Genomic DNA, 21,695 nt, shown 5'->3' with positions numbered 1-21,695 from the left:
ACAGTTGTTTCAGCATCTTTAATCTCATTTGCTTCTACAGTTAGTGTTTGCATTTTTGTGATGCTTCGTTTTTCTTTTTTTCTCTCTTTTATTGCTGTGATGGCGGTTCACGTTACATGTGTCTCGAGGAAGCAGGCCTCATGCAAAGCAGGCATATCACAATTTCAATTCCTCTACCTTGGAAAAAGAAATGGAAAAGAAAAAAATATTTCCAAAATACTTGTATGTTTTGATGACCCGTTATTCCACCGACAAGGGAGCAGTTGTGATTATAAATAACGCATTCCCCAACACCCATAGAAACAACATAAAACAAATGCCCTGAAACCAGCAAAGCACTTGAGGGAACGAAAAAAAAAAAAAAAAAATTGCCGGCTTACAACACTAGTTTGTGCAACAAAGGGCAATGCAGCTATGCAACCCTGCTGTAGGGTAACCTAATTTTTGGCATCACAAACAGCCCATGGCATACATTTTCTGCATTGCTTTTTTAAGACAACTGCTGATTCTTCCACAAAGTACCAAAGCTCATCTAAACGAGCCCTATTGGTTGCTTACTGGCAGTTCCAGCGAGCAAGGTGACTGACGTGGCTGGTGTGAATAATTCCATGGGAGTAATCAACAGGCATAATTGCAGTACATGGACTCGTCTAATCATTCTGCTTGTAGCTTCAGACATTGTTGTGGCCTTATCACAGTTCATCTTTCCATGTTTCCAAGCAGTCATATTTTTCTAAATACGTGAAGGCAATAATTTTTTTTGTGCACAATCGTAATCGTTGCGAATTGTAGCACTTATAATGCAATATCTTGCTGAAAATGATCAATTTTAGAAGTCATAAACCAGTTTGAAGTCGAAGCGACAATTTTTTTTTCCAAATCCATGTAACTACCAATCATTCCCATTCTGGCTGAACCTCAATGCTTGCAGCTCCCACAGACACTAGTGCCAAGTTCCCTCTAGTGGTCTTTGTAAAAAACTCAATGGCATGTAGCTGTCTGTAAACTGCACATGACACCTGTGATGCAACCATCGACTTTATCGCGTCCTGATGTTAGAGAGTTTGACCCTGTCAATATACGTATTACCATTTACAGGTTACCGAACTGCTGGATACACAGACATGGGCAGCTTAAAGCCCTTGAAAAATAGGGCAACTGTGCTGGCAGTGCCATGTTGTGGCACTCAGTTCAACTACAGTGTACAGAATTGTTACAGCAGTGGCAGATTACAAGCTACACAGCTGCTGCTGCAAATTCCTTGCCAGCAGTATAATCATTGATGTACACTTTGTGGCGGTCCTTCTTATTTTCTTTTGGTGAGAACGTTCATGGAACACAGCAATGTTTCTTATGCACTGTGGTTGAACAAAGCATCACAAGGGGGCGCTACCGGCCCTGCTACCACCTATGTCTCCAGTGTTCTGTAATTCTGTCCAACAGTGACAGTATACAGACTCACCGAGACATTAATTAACAGGGTACTGTACTAAAGAGTAATGCACCGGGTAGCAAGCACATTTCATGTTACGCCATGTCACGAAGACAATATCTCAAGACACTCTGCAGAGTCCACGTGAAGAGTTCTCATTTCGGCAGCATTCACTGGGTAATCCGAGCAGGGTCGCACTATCTACGTCAGTCATCCAACAACACACAATGCAGTGAATCCTGCCAAGGGGGCGTTACATGACAAAACGGTGCGTCTCGATGTCTTCTGTCTGTGACATTCTTTGCGCAACTTGGATCACAGCAAGCAAGCAAGGATGTGCAAGATGACAAAATGATTCAGCGATGAGCAATTCGCACAAGTATGACTAAGTCTTGCATCACTTCAGAGTTCATTTTCTGTATAGCCGCAGACAAATGAAACATAATGTGGGTGCTTGACTTCCATATTTTTTGTGCTGTGAAGCATACTGGATTATCTATTAAATTTAGTACAAACAAACACAATATTTAATTGAATGTAACTTCAGAATTTCCTTAACCAGAAAAAAAAAAGCTGTTATGATTTTCTGGGTCAAATGACTATCAATGAAGGATAAGTCTGAATAGCAGTGAGGTATTTTTCCTGGGAGTGGACAGCGTTGTATATGCTTCTGAACCCTGTGTGTAGTTATGAAGATGGTGAAAAATGCACCAATCACTCACTCTCACCTCGAGCTTGCAATGAGTAGAATGTCGCCCTCTAAATGAAGCCGAGCCGCAAAATTTACCAAGCGATGTGCGCTTTGATTATCGCATTTCATTCACTGAGCACTGGACTATATGAACAAATGGAATATGAAGAGGAAACTATAAAGTAGACCACTTCTTACGAGTAATAACTCAGTTGTGCTGGCACGTATCTGGTCGCCGAAAATGCTGTAGGACCTAAACGAAATGTACATCTGAAATTGTGCAAGCATCGCATGAAGTGGTGAATAGGGAAATGAAAGGATGTGCTCTAGTTAGCTTTAACTTATTTCATTTGTCTGTTATAGTACATGCTGCATGAGACACAGTTTGCAAATGTATAACAATGCCTTTTGTCCATCCAGAGCGCATATAGTGCTACAGGCTGTGCTCAGTTCCATTCATGCTGAGGCAATGTAATGCTTTTTCAACCCAGCTCGACATTCACTCAAAGGCTCATGGGTAAAAATGATATTGTGTGCTCTCACTCTAGACAGACGTGTGCACATTTGTATTAAAGTGGACCAGGTGACAGGTACTCACAACCAAACTCTGGGCAACATGAAGAACTGCTTTGCAACTGGATGCCCAAGGTGCTTTTTTAAACATTAATGTCTATGTCTTCTGATAAATATATGAGAAAAAAAAAAAAAACCGGGAAAGCTGGCTACTCAATATGCACACTGAAAACCATTCCTGGACGTGCCAGCATTGAAAATAAAAGCAATGCGCAGGATAGCCAACGGCTATGTCAAACGTGCAGGGTTGTCGACTATTACGGGAAATACTTCCTTGGTATGTAATACTACATAACTTCAACATTCCTTCTGCATTACAGGAAAATTTCGCCGATATGATGCCTCATAGAAATTTAACGAAACATTAATATGTGGGCTTGTATTTCAAATGTAAGCTTTCTATGAGTGCCTGAATGCTAATGAAATGTCAAGCCTATAGGATGACTGAAAGCTAAAAGTCATTATTGCTTTCTTAATTCACTTGTCGTATGGAACACACCATTACTTCTTGCACATCATACTTTTCCACAATCTAACGGCACCGGGAACAGCTCCATATCAACATTCAAGGACCGAGGCTTGGAGCGGAGAACAGATGAACCTGACTTGGAAATTTTACGTACAGACAGGGCTCAACCAATCGCTCTCTAGCACTAGAGATGGCTGACTAGATAGCCAGTCTGTGACTATGCCCTTGACATCTTTACTCAGTGATATCTGTAATCCTGGACTAAGAGCAATTAATGCACTAGCGATGTGTTGTTTCTGCATCATCTGCCCTCAACCAACCAGCAAACACATACAGAGAAAGGTACGTTATAAGTGTTATGTTAACGCACCTCCCTGGTGTTTGGAAATCACTCAGTGACTTCATCCATTTGTTCACTGACTTCACTACAGTGACATTTCAGACATGTGCATTGTTTGTCCCCCAATGCTTCACCCAGTGGCAAGCGTCCCCTCTTTATAAGTTTCACTTCCTTTTCATTCATGCATTATTTGGACAGGACTGAACTGACAACCTCGAAGCAGTCTTTGAAATCACCAAGACATTTTGCGGCTCATAGGGCTAAAACGGTTCAAGCAAGGTCTTGCGGTGATTAAAACTTCAAAACTTAACTATCTTCTATGGTACCTTCCCCACCAGATGAACTACCATTGAACTATTTTGACTGAGTGATGTAATCACACTGTCACCCACGCTCTAGATGCAGGTCAATGATGGCCTCCAAATACAGCAATTACCGTTTCCTTCAGAATGGAGAAAGTATTTACAATCATGGACTTGGAACATGAGTCGTGCTGGACACATACTGGACATATGTACATCTGTGGCAGCTCTTCACAATAAAACCTGCACAAAAGACATGCAACTTGCCACAGTTGTATGGGGACAGATCCAGCATAGTCATGATTAATTGGAAATCAGTGTTTTTTCGGTAACCGTATGGTATACAATATTATATCAGTCAGTGTCCATTACGCATTTACCAGGCACCTGGTATAAACGACAGCGCTTAATAAGGTGCACAAATCTTGACACTTTAAGCAGCAAGCGTCATTAAATGCAGCATGAAATTCTCGCCAGTTCAAACTTGCTTCATGCGTCAATACGAATGTTTCACGACGCTCCGCACAACAGGCTGCACTGTCGGCGCAGTACCTTAAGTTCACAGCGGATGTCTTGCCTTGCTGTTGTGTCCGGTTGGCAAGGCGGTCGCAACTTGGCTAGAGATCAAGCAAAAAAAAAAAAAAGTCATATAATCCATCAAGCTGAAGAACGGATGACACATAGTCTTATGATGTCCCATTTGGCCAGAAGTTCCAGACATGTGGCGCTTTTAAATCAATGCAGTACCGGGGTTGACACTATCGAGTCAATACAGCGTCCCGCGCAAACCATACTCCGGAGCCAGCCGCTGAGAGAGAAGACGAGAGGAAAAAAAAGAAATCGCACTACTTCGACGTTACTCGTCGCTTTTCCTGCATCTTTGCTGCGGCTTTCTTCTTCATTATTTGCAGCCGCTTGTCCGCAGACATAAGTAGAGATGAGGATGCCGACTTCCCATTGCCACCTGCAGTGCTCACGGGGACGAGTGCCGGCGGCGACGGGCCGGAGGAGCTCGATGACGAGGAATTGCCGTTGCCTCCGTTATTTCCTCTGGAGGTTCCGGTAGAGGAGGAACCGGACTTTATGGCGGTGGCAGCCGCGGCTAGGCTTGAGAGATTCTGGAATGCGGTGGGCAGCGGCTTCTGTGGCTGCGCGGTGGAGCCCATCGGCTTCAGCGGCTTCGGTTTGCTCAGGTTGGCGGCGAGGCCAGCGAGTCCGATGGGCTTGTTTGGGCCAGCAGAGGAAGACAGTGCAGGAACCTGGACGAAGAAAAAGGGTGGGGCGAAGAGGTTTGTGTGAGAGTGCGAAGCTGGGCGAAGCAGCTACAGGAGCACATGATGATAGCCAATGCAACCTGACATGCCTGGTTCGCTCTTGCTTGCAGCTTTAAGTAAGGAAGGTGCAACTTTTGAAGCAGCAAAAAGAACCAGCAAAAATTAGATTTTCTAAAAAACGATGCAGTAACTTGACCTGACATTTTCTCTTGAGAGACCACTGTGTCCTCTTTCTGGGAACAAAATGATGCCACTCTGAACCTGCAGATGACTGACATGTACAAGATAGCACTGTCATTCAAAAGGGCTGCCCACATTTTCATTATTTATGCTCTTCTATACCTTGCAACATGAAAGTATGAGATTTAATTTTGCATAGAATTACATGATGTGCACCTATAACTTTCTTTAATGTGTGGTGCACTATTTCTAGTGAGAAAAGTCTCTCCCCTTCGTATCGTTTCATGCTGTGTATTAAACAGAGTACAGCAATAAATGCTCTGCTAATTGTCATAGAGGGCCACTATTGTGTTAATCTTTGGCTGACTACGCTGGGAGGGCCAAGAATTTTTACATCGCCTGAGTGCCAGTCAAATCACATTGGTATGTCACCTCAGGACCAGGCACTCAGAGTGCGAGGCCATGCCTGTTATGCCGATTTCATGCTTGCAAGGGTGTGGTCTCCTCACAGAGTTACGATTGTGCGTCAGCGCTGGCTCACCTTCAACTCGGCGCGCTTGAATGGCTGAGATGTCAGTGGTGGGGGCGTGTCTGGTTTGTTTGGTGGCGTCAGCTCTCGTGGAACCCCAAAGGGTACCTTTGATGCTGGCTTTGGAGGCTTGATGGTCTGAAAGGAACACAGATGGACAGATGGACAATGAACTTTATTGATGATCCTGAGAGCTGAAAGGAACACACAAAAAATTCTCCCTTGAAAGAAAGAAAGGAAGAAAGAAAGAGACCATGACAGAGAGATATGTTTCTTGTTTTTCCAGCATTCCATTGCATGCCCAAAAAGCTAGAAGATTCATACTAGGTTTGGTAACATCGATTAACGATTAATCACTTCAAAGTATCTCGCAAAATGATTAATTGTCATCGATTTCCACCTTTCATTTAATTGACTTAATGGATTGGACATGTTCAATTCATAGTTTTCTAGAGTTTGACAGGAGTGGCACAAAAATTTTGAAATTGTACTAGAATGGCGGAGCACCAGCATTGACTGCGTGGCTGTGACAGAGCGATTGTCGACTGTTTTTGCAAGTCCTGAGTGATGCGAAGCGCTTCCCCTCTCTTCCTCCACGTGCCACCATGCTGCCTGAAACCGGAGGCTTGAAATGTCCTCGCAACTAATGGCATACTATAGAAACCCAGTCGCTAATTGTCATTTCACTCCTAGTTCACTAAAAAAGTGGCAGAACGTTCGCACCGGTTTGGAGCATGTATTTGACACAGCAATGGAGTTCATGTGAATTCCAGCAATTCTATAGCTTCCAAAAAGTGTCTATTCTCGCATGTTGGTTCTGTGGCCATTCAAAGAAGGTGTCGGTTTTACTCAAACAGCTCAGCCAATTGACATTCCTTCGCTCTGTTGGAAAGAGCATGTGGCTTCAAATCCTAAACCAGTAGTGTTCTTTCCCCCTGTGCGTATTGCAATTTCTTGCATATTTCAGCTTTGCCTTTGACTTTTGCCATTTTTCTTATTTCTTGTCTAACCGTACAGTACAGGAATTCACTAGTGCCATGTAACTTGTTTAATTCTGCTCTAATAGCCATTTTATAACATATGTTGTTTGTCTTTTCAAAGTGCCAACTCTATTTAGTCTTTAACAAATTAAAGATTATTCTTTATCAAATTTTATTAGCCTCATGCATGACTGACGGCAGCACTGGGAAAGGCGCTCCAATGAGGCAAGTCGGGGGAGCCGCCTCTATCGCCTGCTACGCTCCGGCTATACTATAGCTTCATTTTCACGCATTTTCTCACGCTCTGACTGCATCTTGCGTAGCGCGGTGCTCACCAATTACTATCTGTATTCTTTTTCTTCTAATTTTAGTTCTATATGACACTACGAAGACATTAGGAACATTAGGAAGACAACTGAATACTGTAACACTAGGGTTTTACATGCCAAAACCACCATTTGAATATGAGGCACGTCATAGTGGGGGACTCCGGATTAATTTTGACCACCAGGGGATCTTTAACGTGCCCTCAATGCACAGGACGCGGGTGTTTTCGCATTTCACCCCCATCGAAATGCGGTATTAGCAACACAACTAAAGTTGTATAATTAATGTGTCTGCCATATTACCACACATTGTGGTAGCCCAGTGGTTGTGACGTTGCACTGCTAAGCTCGAGGTCGCTGATTTGACCGAGCCTGCGGTGGCCACATTTCGATGGGAGTGAAATGCGAAAATGCTCGCCTATACTTAAATTTAGGTGCATGTTAACGAACCACAGGTGGTCAAAATAAATCCGGAGTCCTCCATCACGCCGTGCTTCATTATTATATGGTGGTTTTGGCACGTAAAATCCCGCCGCTTCATTTCTTTAATAAAAAAATTTTTGTATAACAACAGCACTCGCGGGCAGGGACAAGATCTCGTGACTCGGTCATAAAACATTGTGCTGAGCAAGTAAGTGAGAGTCTATGCAGCTTGTGAAATGAAGCACGATTGCAAGACTCATTCACAAGATTTTGCGTCGGTTAAGTGGTATTGTAGGTGAGTACAAATTTTAAATTTCACTCACAATTCTAGTCACTTGGTGTTGCATATATAAAACCTTTCCCGAGCAGAAAAATTTATATATTTTTTTCAGTGACAAGTGGTTTATCTCAAACACTATTTGCACCACGCACTATCACGTTTTGCAATTGTCAAGCATGCGTTACACTATATTCTTGCAAGTAAATCTCATTACCACTTTCTAATGCAAAAATATTGTTTGTTTAGGTCAGCATCTGTTCAGTGTACTTCTAGATTAGCGGAGACCACTCAGAAGAGATTGCTTCATCAGCATAAAAATAAAGATATTGCTATAAAAAAAAGGAAAACGCAGGAATGCCAGTGAACATCTTATTGTGCTTTGTATGTCTGCCCTTGCTTTAAAAAGATTGTCATAACAAGTACAAAATTTGAACCTGAAAGCTACAAGTCAAAACGGCAATTTCTTGACTACTAGACAACGCCTCTTGAGATCCATCCACAACACCATAGCGTGATTATGTAGGAATTTTTCAGTGTTATGTTATTATATTTGTCATTTCAATACTCTTTCTTTGGTGCAATAACCTGTGTTCATTTCTTTATGATGCCGTGAAATTACATAATGGAGGTTGTGGGCTTGTCAAGCTGCCAAATAGCAGCTTTTATGGGCCGCTCCTTTGTTCGTTTGTTGAAATAGACGGAAATCTATTTCATGATGGAAATGCTAAACCTTAATATGCCATATAATAAAGGTGGCACCAGTGTCTCGTAAGGTCAAACAGTATTTAGAACCAAGCACCTGTTCGTGAAAGGGATAATTAATGTTGTGTTATCACCCGGCCATGTGGAAGGAATGCTTTTGTACAAGAGAAAAGGAAATGAGGACAACAAGACCTAAAAGGCAAGGACGAAAAGTTGGCACATTGTACTGCTGAAACCGTGTTTCTCAAAGTGAGAGTGAGACAGAGAAAAATAATAAAAAAAAATAATACTTAGCAATGGTTCTCCAGAGTTTCTCGAGTGATCTCAGTCACTTTTTCGCAATTTGAGTGAAAGCGTTGACAAACCGTTGTTTTTTTTTTTTTTTTCAATTGCCAACAGGTCGACTCACCATTTTCTTCATGTTTTTCGTACACCGGGCGCAGTACCAGACGAGGCGAGGGTCGTTGACATCATAGTCGGTAGCTGGCGGCCTATGGCACTCCTGTATTGTTAGAAAGAAAGGAAAGGATTGGTTGGCTGATTGATTGATTAATTGATTGATTCAGTGGCATTACCATCCCAAATCAACACAGAGGCTACGAGGGACATTGTCAAAGAGCTCTGGATGATTTTGATCGCCTGAGTTTCTTTAGCGTGCACCGAAGTTCAGCGAACAAGAGTACTTGCAATTTTACATGGGGAGGGCCTCCATGCTTTTATTTAAGTACACATATGCAGCAGGGCGAACTGCTCAGAAAAAAAAATGTATCTGCGCTCTGTCTGATCAAAATGTGGCTGTCACGGCTGGGAACTCAAATAGAACTCAAACTCACAATGTCATTCTCAGCAGCGGCACGCCATGGCCACCGCGGTTGATTAGAGAAAAAGAAAAAAAGGTGAGGCCAATGCATACAACAGTGGAATAGGAGCAACAGTTTGTCCTGCTGAGCCAACTGTCACAGAATTAGCGAATCTGCGGACAACGCCTTGAAGTTGACAAAAACACACCTGGTGGTAGAGGCAGTGGCACTCTTGGCACTCGATCAGCTGGTTCTTGGCAGTTACATCCTGTTGGCTGTGAAGAGTGAAAGGTAGGAAATGCAGCTTTGAAGTGAAATTCAGCATTGCAACATTTATCAGCTTTCTTGTGGTATGCCTTCAGGTTCAGTCCTTAGGCAAGGTTTGGGTACGGGCTAGCTGGTATTCCATTGTTTCAAACATCACTTACAGCGCATGCAAGGACAAGGGACCAAAAGAACGATGAACACACGTCGTTGACGCAACATTGTCTTCATCATTCTTTTGGTCCGTTCTCCTTGTATGCGCTGTAAGTGATGTTTGAAACAATCAGTCCTTAGGTCTTTTTAACTCCATAGTCCAGGCTAAGCCACTGCAACTGTTCACTACAACATCTACTTGCGTGATGTAGATAGACTGTTTTATGATTGCAGCTCTTTGCATCACAGCTGCGGCCATAAAGTGTGTTTTTATTACAAGTGCGTTTCTTGTGATAAAAACACGAAAAGGTAAGATGACCTGTAATTGGGCACATTGCATAATGCATTGTTTTCTTGTAAAGTCGTGAATCGGACAGCAGCTTTACAAGAGTGCAGACGTGGCCTCTGCATACTTTCTCAAGAATAAATATGATTTGATTTGCCCACCAATGTGAAGGCCAAGAGACTTCTAAGCCAATAAGGTTGGTAGGATCCCACAGCTACAAGCTTGCAACTAGAAAGGAGATAAATTGCTTAGGCAGGATTGAAGGAGGGCTAGTCAAACTATGATTGCCAAAAAGAAGTAAAAAAGAAAGACGACAGTATAAAGGTTAGAATAAGAAAAGCAAAAAAAGTGGGAGCAAAAGTTTAGACTACCATGGCGTCAGCCAAAAATTTAAACTGTTCTAATGTATCGGCCATGCAAGATGAAAGTCTGTCAATGCAATGCATTAGTTGATCAAGAATTAGCACATGAGCTGCGCCATTTGAGTTCAAGCTGCATGTGTAGGCAATCAAACAAAAAATACTTTTCGCAGCATCTCTGGTCTGCACAATTTTGCCTGCGACTGTGAATGCACTCTTTGCATCTTCGCATATTGTGCTTAGTATCGTTCTGTATTCTTGCTGATGTGAAAATACTATTTGAAACAAATTCATAAGATCAGAGATAACATGGAGAAACAGCATCTCGTGTTACTCACTTGCACATCACACAGACTTGACCCATGTCGACGGTGAAGTCATCTCCGTCGCTGCTTGAGTCCGGGGAGGAGGATGAGGCGAGACGACTAGCTGGCGATGCAGACTGGGATGAGGCTAGTTGTGGCGACTCGGTGCGGGCACGTTTGGCTTCTAACAAACCACTCACCTGTACAGAGGAATAGTTTACACATTTGGTGATGCAAAAGTGCACACTCGAATGGTTAAACATTCAATCAAAATCAGTCTTGCTGCAGAATGCTTTCAATTAGACCAACAGATGACGTCCGAGGCCATGACGTCCTTCTAGCAGCTACATTACGCAAAAAACATGGCCTTCGAGATCAGTCTCCGTTACTCTCTGGAAGTTTGCGCTAAATGGATGGATGGATGTTATGAGCGTCCCCTTTGGAATGGGGCGGTGGGTTGCACCACCAAGCTCTTGCTATTATACTGCCTAATATCCTACCCACGTAAAAAAAAAAAGGGAAAAAAAAACACGATGAATTCCCATAACCAAATTTCTGACCCCCTATTGTGAACTTTGTTTTTGTTTGTCTCCATCTTTTGCTGTTTCCCTACTTTTCTTTAAACAATTTTCCGATCACCTTTTACTAATCTCTATTGCGGACATGTTTACTTTCCCCCTGCTCTCGCTGAACCCAAGGGCTTCAAGGAGGCCAGTAGTGCCTAAATCGACCACTGGGCAGATATCTTCACATTCTAATAAAAATGACTGGAGGGAGTGACATGGACACCACCTACTGGATGAGCACCAACCAAGTTTATCAATATTCAATCCAATGTTTTAAAGTCCTTCCAACTACTTCATCAAGGGTAAATTTGGGAAGCTGCAGCAGCATTTCATTGACCCTGATTGCGACCCTGGTGTTATTTTTTTGTGGGAAGTGACCTTGCGAAGGCCTCTGCATGTAATGTAGGTGACAGAGCTCCTAATGACTGGCTACTGTACTTCCTGCAAAAAACACTGTTCGGATCACAAGCCAGATTAATAGAATACTGCTGCAACTTCCCAATGCCAACCCTGGTAAAGAATTCAGAATGAGTGTAAATTTGGGTGAAACTTAATAAAACTAGTTGGTTGGTGTTTGCATTATTGGTCATATATTAAAAGTGCAAATGTAACAATTTTGGACACCAATAACAAAAGGAATGCTTTCATTCTTCCTATAAATTTGCAGTTCAGGTGAACAAGTCCCAATCGATGCGAGATGAACTGCTAACATGAAATGCTGCGTTTCCTCATGTCTACTCACCTGCACATGTGAAAAGTGTGTAAGCTGTCATTCTGTCAGAAAAACCTGCCTGATCAAATGCAACTGTAACCGAAAGCATCATAGAATAAGTTCTCAATAAAACATGCTAGCTTGTTTTCTTTAAGAAGCAACATAGCAACATTGTAAATTTGCAGATATTGTCAAGTGTCCACACCCATGAGGGGCATGAAAGGACACACTGAATTTGTGGTTGAGCAATCATTTCTGGTGACATGGGAATTCAAACATGACATGAACAAATATGATGTTGCTTTCCAGCTGAACATTTTCTCTTGTGAAACACCTTTATGTTCGGCTAAGATGTTTAGCTGCTACGGCCTTTTCAGTGGAAATTTGGCTGTCCCCTCTCACACCATTCACGTGGGTGTAGTAGTTTACTAATGTTTAAGAACGGCATCATGGCATGAAAGAGATGCAAGGAATCTTCCTTGCCTCTCCCCTCCTCCCCAAAAGAAGGAAGAAAAAAAAAAAAGAGGATAAGACCCCTTCCCCTCTCGACTATTGGCTCTGGTTCTTAGCTACAACTATTGCTAATACTAGCTAATACTCATTAAAAGGTAGCAGCGTCTAAATTCCGCAAATACTTGCCTCTAAGACAGGCGATGGGCTATCCGCCTTTGTCGCCAAGACAGGAAGAGGAGGTGGCTTGCACTCTAGAGGTGGTGGGTCTTTCCTTCTTGGCTCATCGCTGGATAGGCTTCGGATGGCCGACAGGGCGGGCGGACCTCCATTGTTGCCAGTTCCGGGCTCCTGCTTTGGCGACTGCCGCCGTGCCAAAAGGTGTGCCTTGCCATCATTCTCCTGTAATTACGAAAACAATGACAACAAAAAGAAATGCACGTAGAGAAACACACATACAAAAACCATACACGAACATCATACACGGAAATGCTAGGAAAAGGATAGAGGAAATTAACTTTTTTTTAAATAGAAAAGTTGAAATAAAAATTCCGGCTGAAACCATCTTAGGATATTTGAAGTAGTGGCTTAGCGCAAATAAAACCACAGAAACAAGAAAGTCAGACAAGGACAAGCGCTACTCACAATTGTTTAATGGAAGGAAGGATAGTACATATATATATATACCCTCTTGTCACGCATGTGCCTACCAAGCAGAAGGGAAGCCGGTACATGCACATCAAAGGCGGTTGCGTAAGAAGTTTAATTCGGCATCTAGTAATGTGATAGAAGGCTCACTCACACATCTATCTCTATACTTTCTTTCTTGTTTCCGTGGTTTTATTCACCCTAAGCCACTACTTCAAATATGGACGACCAACTAGCCCAACAGTCAACTCTCCTAGAATTCATCTTAGTATGACTGTCGATGTTAATGTTACTAGCACTGAAGCAACATAGTAACCATGCCATACTGCCATCGCCGAAGTATCTCGTGTATGAGGTGTGCTGCAGTCGGGCTGTAGCGGTGCTGCCGCGAAGTCTGCACATGGCAAACGTTGGAATATTTATTCAGAAGAGAGTGTCTGAATATATATGACATGAGTTCAATTCTACCTGGCACCGAAGAAATCTTGAAGAATCTTTACTTTTGTCATATAAGAGCAGCGCATACCCAGTGGCACATATCCGGTGACGAAAGTTGGTGTCATAGGTTTGAGCAGCATTTCCAATTGGCTTTGCTGAAAGTACAGCGTTCTGTGTCTATTTTATGTGTGCCTCTCCTCGTCTCGAAGAAGGAGGGGAACTGAGGGGCCCGACTTTTGTTAATTACAACCATATGAGGTCAAAGAGATAATGGAACCAAGTTTAAGCATGGTTTAACTTATTTGTATATCTAATTGAAGTGTAGAAATGATAAAGGGAAATGAAAGCGGATGAAAAAACAACTAGCCACCGGTGGGAGCAGAACCCACAACTTTCGCATTACGCAGTCAAAAGGACGTTTGACATTCTCTGTGATGGACTGAGTTGCGCTGGCTAAGGCTCCCAGAGTAACACAAAAACAAATGCCCAAGAATGTGAACGCTGGAACAGCCGCTGCCTTGACACAATTGGTAGTGCAACGCACGCATAATGCAGAGGTTGCGGATTAAGCTCCCACAGGTGGCAAGTTGCTTTAGAGCACAGCTCTTAGGTGCCCATTCCTGTGGCGAGCGTCGGCAGCGTTTGCGGTGTAACGAAGCGAACAAGCACAGCGAAAGATGAAAGAGGGAACGCAGAGAGGCAGATGAAAGCCGCAGACGGCGGAGACCAATGAGAGTGGCCCCTTCAGTGAAGTGCGCGCGGGAAACTGGTGTCATGCAAAGCCGCCCGACCGCTTGATGCATACTTGTATCTGGTCTCAGCCAGACTGGTTGTTTCGTACTATCGTCTGCTCGTGTCAGCTTTTGCTCGTGCTTGTTTCGATTGTCATGGTTTGCGATTGTTTTAGAGCGCAGATCTTAGGTGGCCATTCCTGGGTGAGCGTCGGCGGTGTAACCGAGTGAACGAACAAGCGGAGAGGAGGGCGTGGCGACAATGGCTACGAGATGATGCCAGAGCAGTGCACATCGGCTGATAGATTTGTCGGAGGTGGCTGCTGGCTCTCGTGGTCTCCAGGTTAGCGAGGCAGTCGCGGCACACTTTGCTCCGTTTGCAACATGCCGCACGAGATGGATTGTCCATGCCAGCCAATATATCGTGAAATGAAAACAGGTATACAGCTGCACTCAAATTTTGCATTAGGGAGTATCATAATGGTGAATTTTTTTTTACACTTGCATTCCCATTTAATTTATCATTTGTACACTTCACTTAAAACTACAAATAACTTCCCCTATGCTTTCTCTGGCTTCATTATTTGTCGGCTTCTTTGGGTGGTCTCCTCATCTTCATCAGATTCTGCGCTATTCCCCGTGTACGGTGCCAAAGAGGTTCATTGAAGCGCAGCATATACCTAGTGACACATGCTCAGTGACCCAAGCTGGCGTGAAGGGAACACAATTAGATACCTGCATAAATACTGCAAAGTGTGAGGAGTATCCTAAGAATGCTAATCGCACTAATACGAAAAAGGGAAAGGAAAGTTAACAGAAAGACAACTTGCCAGAGGCGGCAGTCGAACCCACATTGTCTGCATTACATGTGCGCGATGCTCTGCCATTGAGCTATGGCGGTGGCTGTCCTCATGTGCACTTTCTTGGGCACTTGTACTAAATCTAGCCCTGGGAGTGTTAGTCAGCGCCACTCATGAATTAAACACACACGCACACATGCACACAGGTATACGCTCTTTCCACTTTGAAACACAGAGACGGGTGCCTACCAGTGCCTACCACTGTCAATGTGTTGCAGCCAACTTTGGGAGGTTCGGGAAACTACTTAGTCCATCTTAATCGTCTTACTGCAGAAGGCTAAGCTGGTGGTTCGCCATGGATTGTCATGTTGACTATTTGAAGCGACTTTGACAGAAAGAATGGCAGATGGCATTCCCTGCCCATGCTCCTGCGCACTAGCAACGTCATGGTGCTCATGTTGCCAAATGTGAAGGATATCGACAGCTTGCACATCCGAAAACAAAGAGACTGCTGCAATGCATTGAGCACGAAATAGGGGCAGCCATCTTTACTGCTTATTTCAAAAGTGACTGTAGTACTGCCGCATGTTCGTGACGTGATATGTGAGGACTGGTGCAAAGCTGTGAAGACTGCAGAGGACTTGTAGCACAATCAATATTGTGTTATCGTTGGGATTGGTTACTCAATGCTACAAATGACAAGAAAAACAAAAGAATCAAAGGGAAAAAAATCGGGGACTCAAGTCACACAAGCCCAGGTGTTGCTAACCATGTCTGGGTTGCTGGCACTATCTCAGGATGGCCCCCACCAATAGACACAGCAGTCTGGATATAAAAAATGGGCATGTTTATGACTATTAACGCCTTGTGGTTGTGACTACTAATGCCTTGTGAACTCTGCCCTCACTGAATGCTTCCTGCTGCATTGTACTGCCATGGCAAAAAAAAAAAAAAAATTCAAATCTTGCATGAACGAAGTGGCTTAAAAGATTAGATGAAAACATAGTAGGTCAACTCAAAATTTTGATATTTCTTAGAATTAATCAAGTTTGAATTATGGTGAGGTAGTACTATATCAATAAGTAAATAAATAAAGTAATTAGAAAAGGACACTGACCAGCTTGATGGTGGTGAGGAGCGTCTTGGTATCCCTCCCCGTAGAGCCCCCACTGGCGCCCTGGCGTTGCACGAGCGTGTCTTCGATGAGCTGCCGCAGCTGCTCAGCCGAGTCCTTGGCTTTCGAGTGTAGCAGTCGCAGGGCCTTGAGGAACAGCGGGTCGAGCTCTAATTGAGCCATGGCAATGACGACGATTTTGCCTCGATCTACCCACAAAAGTGGCGCTCGTTCCTGTCAATAAGAGAAATTAAAGCTTGACCATTCCAATTCCAAACATCAGCAATGTGATCAGCAAGGTAGAAAAATTGAGCCTTGGGCCAAAAAAATGTTATGCAAGCGTCCATTACTTAAAGTAACTTTGAAAAAAAAAATCAAAAAATCAGTTCTCCACATCAAATAAGGCCAACCATGTTGCTTTGTCTACCCTGGAGTAAAAGCTGTGTGACTTGGAAGCTGACACCCAGAATAGTGTTCTTCTGGAAGTCATCTTCATTCCAACCCTCACATTGAATGAAGACTTTATTGCTTTGCCTATCCTAAAACGAGTTGTGAGACTTCAAAGTTGATACTCAGGAGAGTGTTTTTCTGGAAGTCTTTATTCAATGCGAGGCTCTGAATAAAGATGGCTTCCAGAAAAACACTCTCCTGTATAGTAAAATCTGAGGAACTGATTTTTCATATTTTTTTTTTTCGGAAGCAAAGGAAATGTAAAATTAGAACCAAGTGAGACAAATGAAAATGGGCCTCATATTCAAGACGAACACATAAAATTACATATATCTACAAGTTGTAACTTAAAGCATAATGATAAGACCCAGTTTTAATCCAATGACAATCAACACGTGCAGTATTTGTCCTTGCCGTTTGTACCAGTATTGCCAAAGGAGAATTGTACTTCCAAAGAGATGTGCAATTAATGGAATTAAGAAGAGTGGCAGATCATGTACACCCTTGAACAAAAGCACTTGGAAGCTAGAGGGTTAAAATGACGTTTAAAAGATAAAGGCGAGGGAAACACAGTTGATACTAGCAAATAATTTAACAGATTGGCTCAGGACATTTAAAAGATAAAGGCGAGGGAAACACAGTCGAGACTAGCAAAGAATTGAACAGATTGGCTCAGTGATAAAATTGGTAGTTGGAGTGTGGAATTGGTTGGTACAGGACATGGTAAGCAGAGACACCTGGTACTGGCCTTTGTCCTGCTGTAGACGTAGGGTGGTAATGATGATAATGCAGGCAAACAGTAAATGAGGTTGAGTTGGTTACCAACTCTGCAGACTGCAGGAAAGTGCCACTTGGCACTTTCAAATTGGTTAAATTATGAGGTTTTACGTGCCAAAACTACGATCCGATTATGAGGCATGCCGTAGTGGTTGACTCTGGAAATTTGGAGACCACCTGGGAGGTTCTTTTATGTGCACCTAAATCGGAATACACGGGCGTTTTCGCATCGAACAGGGCCACTCGTAAATGCAAAAATTGCCGAAAGGCATTCAGGTTGAGATAGGCATCGCTACAATATAGTTGCCCTGGACACTGCCCAATTCCATTATGTTTGCTGCTCTTTGATCCAGAGAGGGTGGAGCAACCATGTGAGGCACTTGAAGAAGGTAAAATGGCAAGTACAACAGAGAACTTTGGCGTCAATGTTTTAGGTGAAAACCAGTATGGAAATGTGAACAGCAGGCCTGGTGGAGACACCTGGTGGCACAGTGCTGAACTAAACTGTGTGGGCCTGCCGTTGTGTTTTACAAATTGGTTAAATTATGAGGTTTTACGTGCCAAAACTACGATCCGATTATGAGGCATGCCGCAGTGGTTGACTCCGGAAATTTGGACCACCTGGAGGTTCTTTTATGTGCACCTAAATCTGAGTACACGGGTGTTTTCGCATTTCTCCCTCATCGAAATGCGGCTGCCATGGTCGGGATTCAATCCCATGACGTTGCACTTATCTGTTGTGTTTTGTGGCTGTAAATCTGCCTGCTGTCAAAAAGGCATTTCTTAATGTGAACTCCCTAACAATATAGTTTTTTCTAACATGAAGTCTCACACAAGCGGTGAATGTTTCAGTGCATTCCAATTTGAACGTAGCATCACAAGATGCCACCACCAAAGCTGCTGTTCATGTCTACATACTGGTATTCTGTTAGGGTAGCTGGTATGGGTGTGCCCCTGGGGTAGCCATATTGTGCTACCCGGAGGGGGGGGGGGGGGGAGAGAGAGAGAAATTGAAAAGCTGCCCATGTTTACATACTGATATTCTGCTAAACAGTAGAAGCTGATACAGGGCTACCCCCGGCGTAGCCCTTTACTTGGCCAATTCGGGGGAGAGAAAAATGGAAAGCTGTTCATGTTTGCATAATGGTAGTCTGCAGAGTGGGCAGCTGGTGAGGGGCTACCCCAAAGGTAACCCTGTACCAGGCTACTCCTGTGGAAAGAAAGCTGATGGATGTATAGCTATAGACAATATTGCTTGAGGTTAACGCAACGAAATGGAGTTGGGCAGGCAATGTAATGCACACGGCAGATAACCAACGGTCTTTTTAAACCCTCTACTATGGTGGAATTTGAGATTGTCTTGAATACCACATTTTGTTTAGGGAAACTATCTTGCACCTATGATACAAAAAATCATAAGCATGGATTGAATTGCCCACGCTTCCTGAACTAGACCTGGGAGTACTACTTGACTGCTATTTATTGCACTGGTGCAGCATCTGCAATTTGTTTCACACCATACAGGCTCCTTTAAATTCTGAATGAGTTGCACAACTACAAGGAGTGCACTTGTGGAAGAGGTACCGCACGCCTCTTGCAGGAGCTGCCAGCCCTGTTCTGCATGAGGCAGCACATTACGATTATGCATGAACTGGCTTACAAAGGACACCGAGACTTGGATATACCTGATACACTATTTTTAATTGTTAGCCAAGCAACTTTATCATAATGAAATGTGCATGCCACACTGTTCTGGCTTTTTCCTGAAGCATGGGTATAGATGAGTTAATAAATAAAACATGAACAATAAAGCTAAATTTTTTCAAAAAAAAGTATTATGAAAAAAAAAGGAAAGTGTGCTGTTGGAGTTCAATCTGCAATTTATGCAGTAAAAAAGTGCAGTTCAACTAATTAAAAAATTTCTTTTTCTTGCATAAGTCTTTACAATAATGCAGAGGTACTAATGATCCTGTGCCATACATTAATAATAATAATAATAATATAACAACAACAACAACAACAACAATAATAATAATAATAATAATAATAATAATAATAATAATAATAATAATAATTTCAATGCCAATTTTTTGGTAGCTCGTGGCTGGACGATTAACTATGGGATCACTTAAACTGCTACACGCAAAAAAAAAGAAAAAAAAAGTTATCGAAGTGCGCAATTAAAAAAAAAAAATGAGTAAGTGGACGGACGTCTAAAACAAACCCGACAGGGGCAAGCGAAGGAGCGCTGATGGAAAGAGGAGAGAAGGATGGACAGATGAGAGGAGGTGAAGGACGCGATGCAAACAAAAGAGAAAGTGGGCTCATGGCGGACGCCTAGTTATTCATAGGGGCGAGAAAAATGTCTGTCACCGACTGTGACGGGCGGCACTTACGTTTTTGCTGGGGAAAATGAATTTACCGGACCTTCCTACGTTTATTTGGGGACTCACACCAGCGTGCAGCCCCTCCGATTAAGTTTTTTCGGCAATTTTTTGGCGAGCTCCGGCACGTCCGACTTGTCGGCGATTGGCGATGCCGATTGCGGTGCGACGGCCATAAAAGTTGAACGGCCAAGGAAGGCCGCCCTTGGACGCGTAGAATGTTAAAATATTTTGCGCGAAAGCACTTCTGTGCTACAACCATAGCTCGATGCTTTTATTAAGACCATAACAGCAATTTGTACAGTTGTCCGAAAAAAAAGTGGCACACACAGAACTTTCAGAAGCTGAACAGATCTGAACAAAGGGCCCTCTTACCTGCACCGCGCCAATATATGTCGGCATCTTAAATTTAAAATTATCTGCCGCTGTCGGAGATCTGTGGACGGTACAGTTATTAATTGAAACAATGTTTGACTGTTCAAATTTGTATGTATTTGCTGCTGGTTTTCGTTTTCGTCGTGCGACCAGTACGACACTGCGGCGCTGTACCCGACAACGGCCGATTCGACAAGCATGCGATGACGATTTCTCGTCGAGTCTCGTTTCGGGCTCTCGTTCGCGTTGCCTGCTGGCTGCTCTGCCGTTGTGGTGGCTGTGCTGTCCTGTGTGTGATATTTGGCCAACGCCATCGGTGAATCGGAACTCGACCCCCTTCCCCACCCAACGACAAGACAGCGAGGAATTTTCGCGGTACCCTCACACCACCCCTGCCATTCCCATGACTCCAAAATGACTGTGGACTTCCGCGACTACTTCTGGGTGCGTACCGATTTTGCCAAACTCGACCGCCGCGCGTTCGCGCAGCCCGCTAAGCGGGACACCACTTCCCCGATGTGTCGTTCCGATCACCCCTGACGATAGTGGCATCGGATAAACCCTGGCGAGTCCGCGCTCGCTTACGCCTAAATATTCAACCGAAAACGCTGCCGGACAGCGAGCCGCCGGCGCTACAGTGACAAGCGCGGCGAGTAATTCGTCCTGTGGCTTCGCCGCGAGCATTGGATGCATACCACGGTGGTGCGGCGGTGGTGTGTTGCCGCGGGTACGCGATACCATGCTTCAGGAGTGCTGTTTTATTAGTTTTTTCTTTCTGTCGCCCTCCCCGTCTCGCGTTGAGCGCCGTCGATGCGTGTAGACGCATCCACACCGCGATTCGAGAGAGGGTATACGTCCCGTCGTCGGCGTAGGGAAGGACGAAAGTGAGCTCGCAACGGAAATACATAAATGCACGCTTTACTACGCGAGAAGCGAGAAGGAACGCAGAAAGTAACCACGAAAAAGTCGTCGGACGTGATTAGTGCAAGCAGCATGCGTCCTCGCAGAGTTGCCCAAGAGATCCTCGTTAGTCGAACGGTGTTTTGGGTTTGCTTTCGTGAGCACGGAAGCATATGCTTAGTGCTGGCGCAAATCACCCTGCGAGAATGCGGTCGTGTTTGTGTGCGCAGCCGGGGTCTTGTCACACCGCACTGATTCGTGCTTGGGGCGACGGCTCGTTTGTGTGTGTGCGTTGTTTTGGCTTGTCAGGTGGTCGACCTCTCGTTCCGTGCTCGGGCGTGCTTGCGTAAAGTCCAAATGCGCACGGGATCGGCCCCACCGGTGCAGATAGTGCGGAGACAGGGATGGGCTGTTTCCAAGCGCATGTGCGGCGACTCCGGGTCTCTGCGGCAGCGGCGGGGTGTTAACCGCGTGACTCAGCTGTACGCGCGGTTTGTTTTTCGTGCTTATTCTCATCGGCTGTAAACGGGAGCGTTTACGACTGTGAAGCGCGTTTGCTCGCTTGATGCGGGCAACCGAGGCCGCTGAAACGCCTTGAAAGGCGAAGCTATGTTGTAAAGATATCGCCGTAGCTCTATGTCCGCTCACCGCTGAGGTAAACCTCGCGCTCTATTAGGTCATC

At 44.0% G+C, this 21,695-nt stretch overlaps 2 protein-coding genes across 8 annotated transcripts in view; one reads left to right on the top strand and one right to left on the bottom strand.

The window, feature by feature from the left end:
• On the bottom strand, positions 1-19,884 carry LOC142560198 (integrator complex subunit 12-like). Its single transcript, XM_075672121.1, has 8 exons — positions 19,751-19,884; positions 16,131-16,361; positions 12,586-12,798; positions 10,702-10,868; positions 9,510-9,576; positions 8,911-9,003; positions 5,803-5,928; positions 1-5,066 (listed from the first exon to the last, which is right to left on the bottom strand). Exons 2-8 carry the CDS (start codon positions 16,308-16,310, stop codon positions 4,653-4,655), a joined length of 1,260 nt encoding a protein of 419 aa, XP_075528236.1. The 5' UTR covers positions 16,311-16,361; positions 19,751-19,884; the 3' UTR covers positions 1-4,652.
• A 453-nt stretch (positions 19,885-20,337) lies between these two features.
• The window catches only part of LOC142560196 (F-BAR domain only protein 2), an 84,838-nt gene continuing 83,480 nt past the window's right edge, over positions 20,338-21,695 (top strand). For 6 of the 7 annotated variants that reach the window (XM_075672116.1, XM_075672115.1, XM_075672118.1 and 3 more), the window contains exon 1: positions 20,338-20,557. In XM_075672116.1, coding sequence (XP_075528231.1) covers positions 20,528-20,557 — 30 coding nt within the window. In that variant the 5' untranslated portion in view covers positions 20,338-20,527. The remainder of the gene's footprint in view (positions 20,558-21,695) is intronic. The other variant, XM_075672119.1, reaches the window with a different exon arrangement.

This window comes from Dermacentor variabilis, chromosome 10, assembly GCF_050947875.1.
Source record: "Dermacentor variabilis isolate Ectoservices chromosome 10, ASM5094787v1, whole genome shotgun sequence".
Lineage (NCBI taxonomy): Eukaryota > Metazoa > Arthropoda > Arachnida > Ixodida > Ixodidae > Dermacentor > Dermacentor variabilis.
Note: the sequence above shows the minus strand (reverse complement) of the source record. Positions and strands in the feature narration are given on the sequence as shown.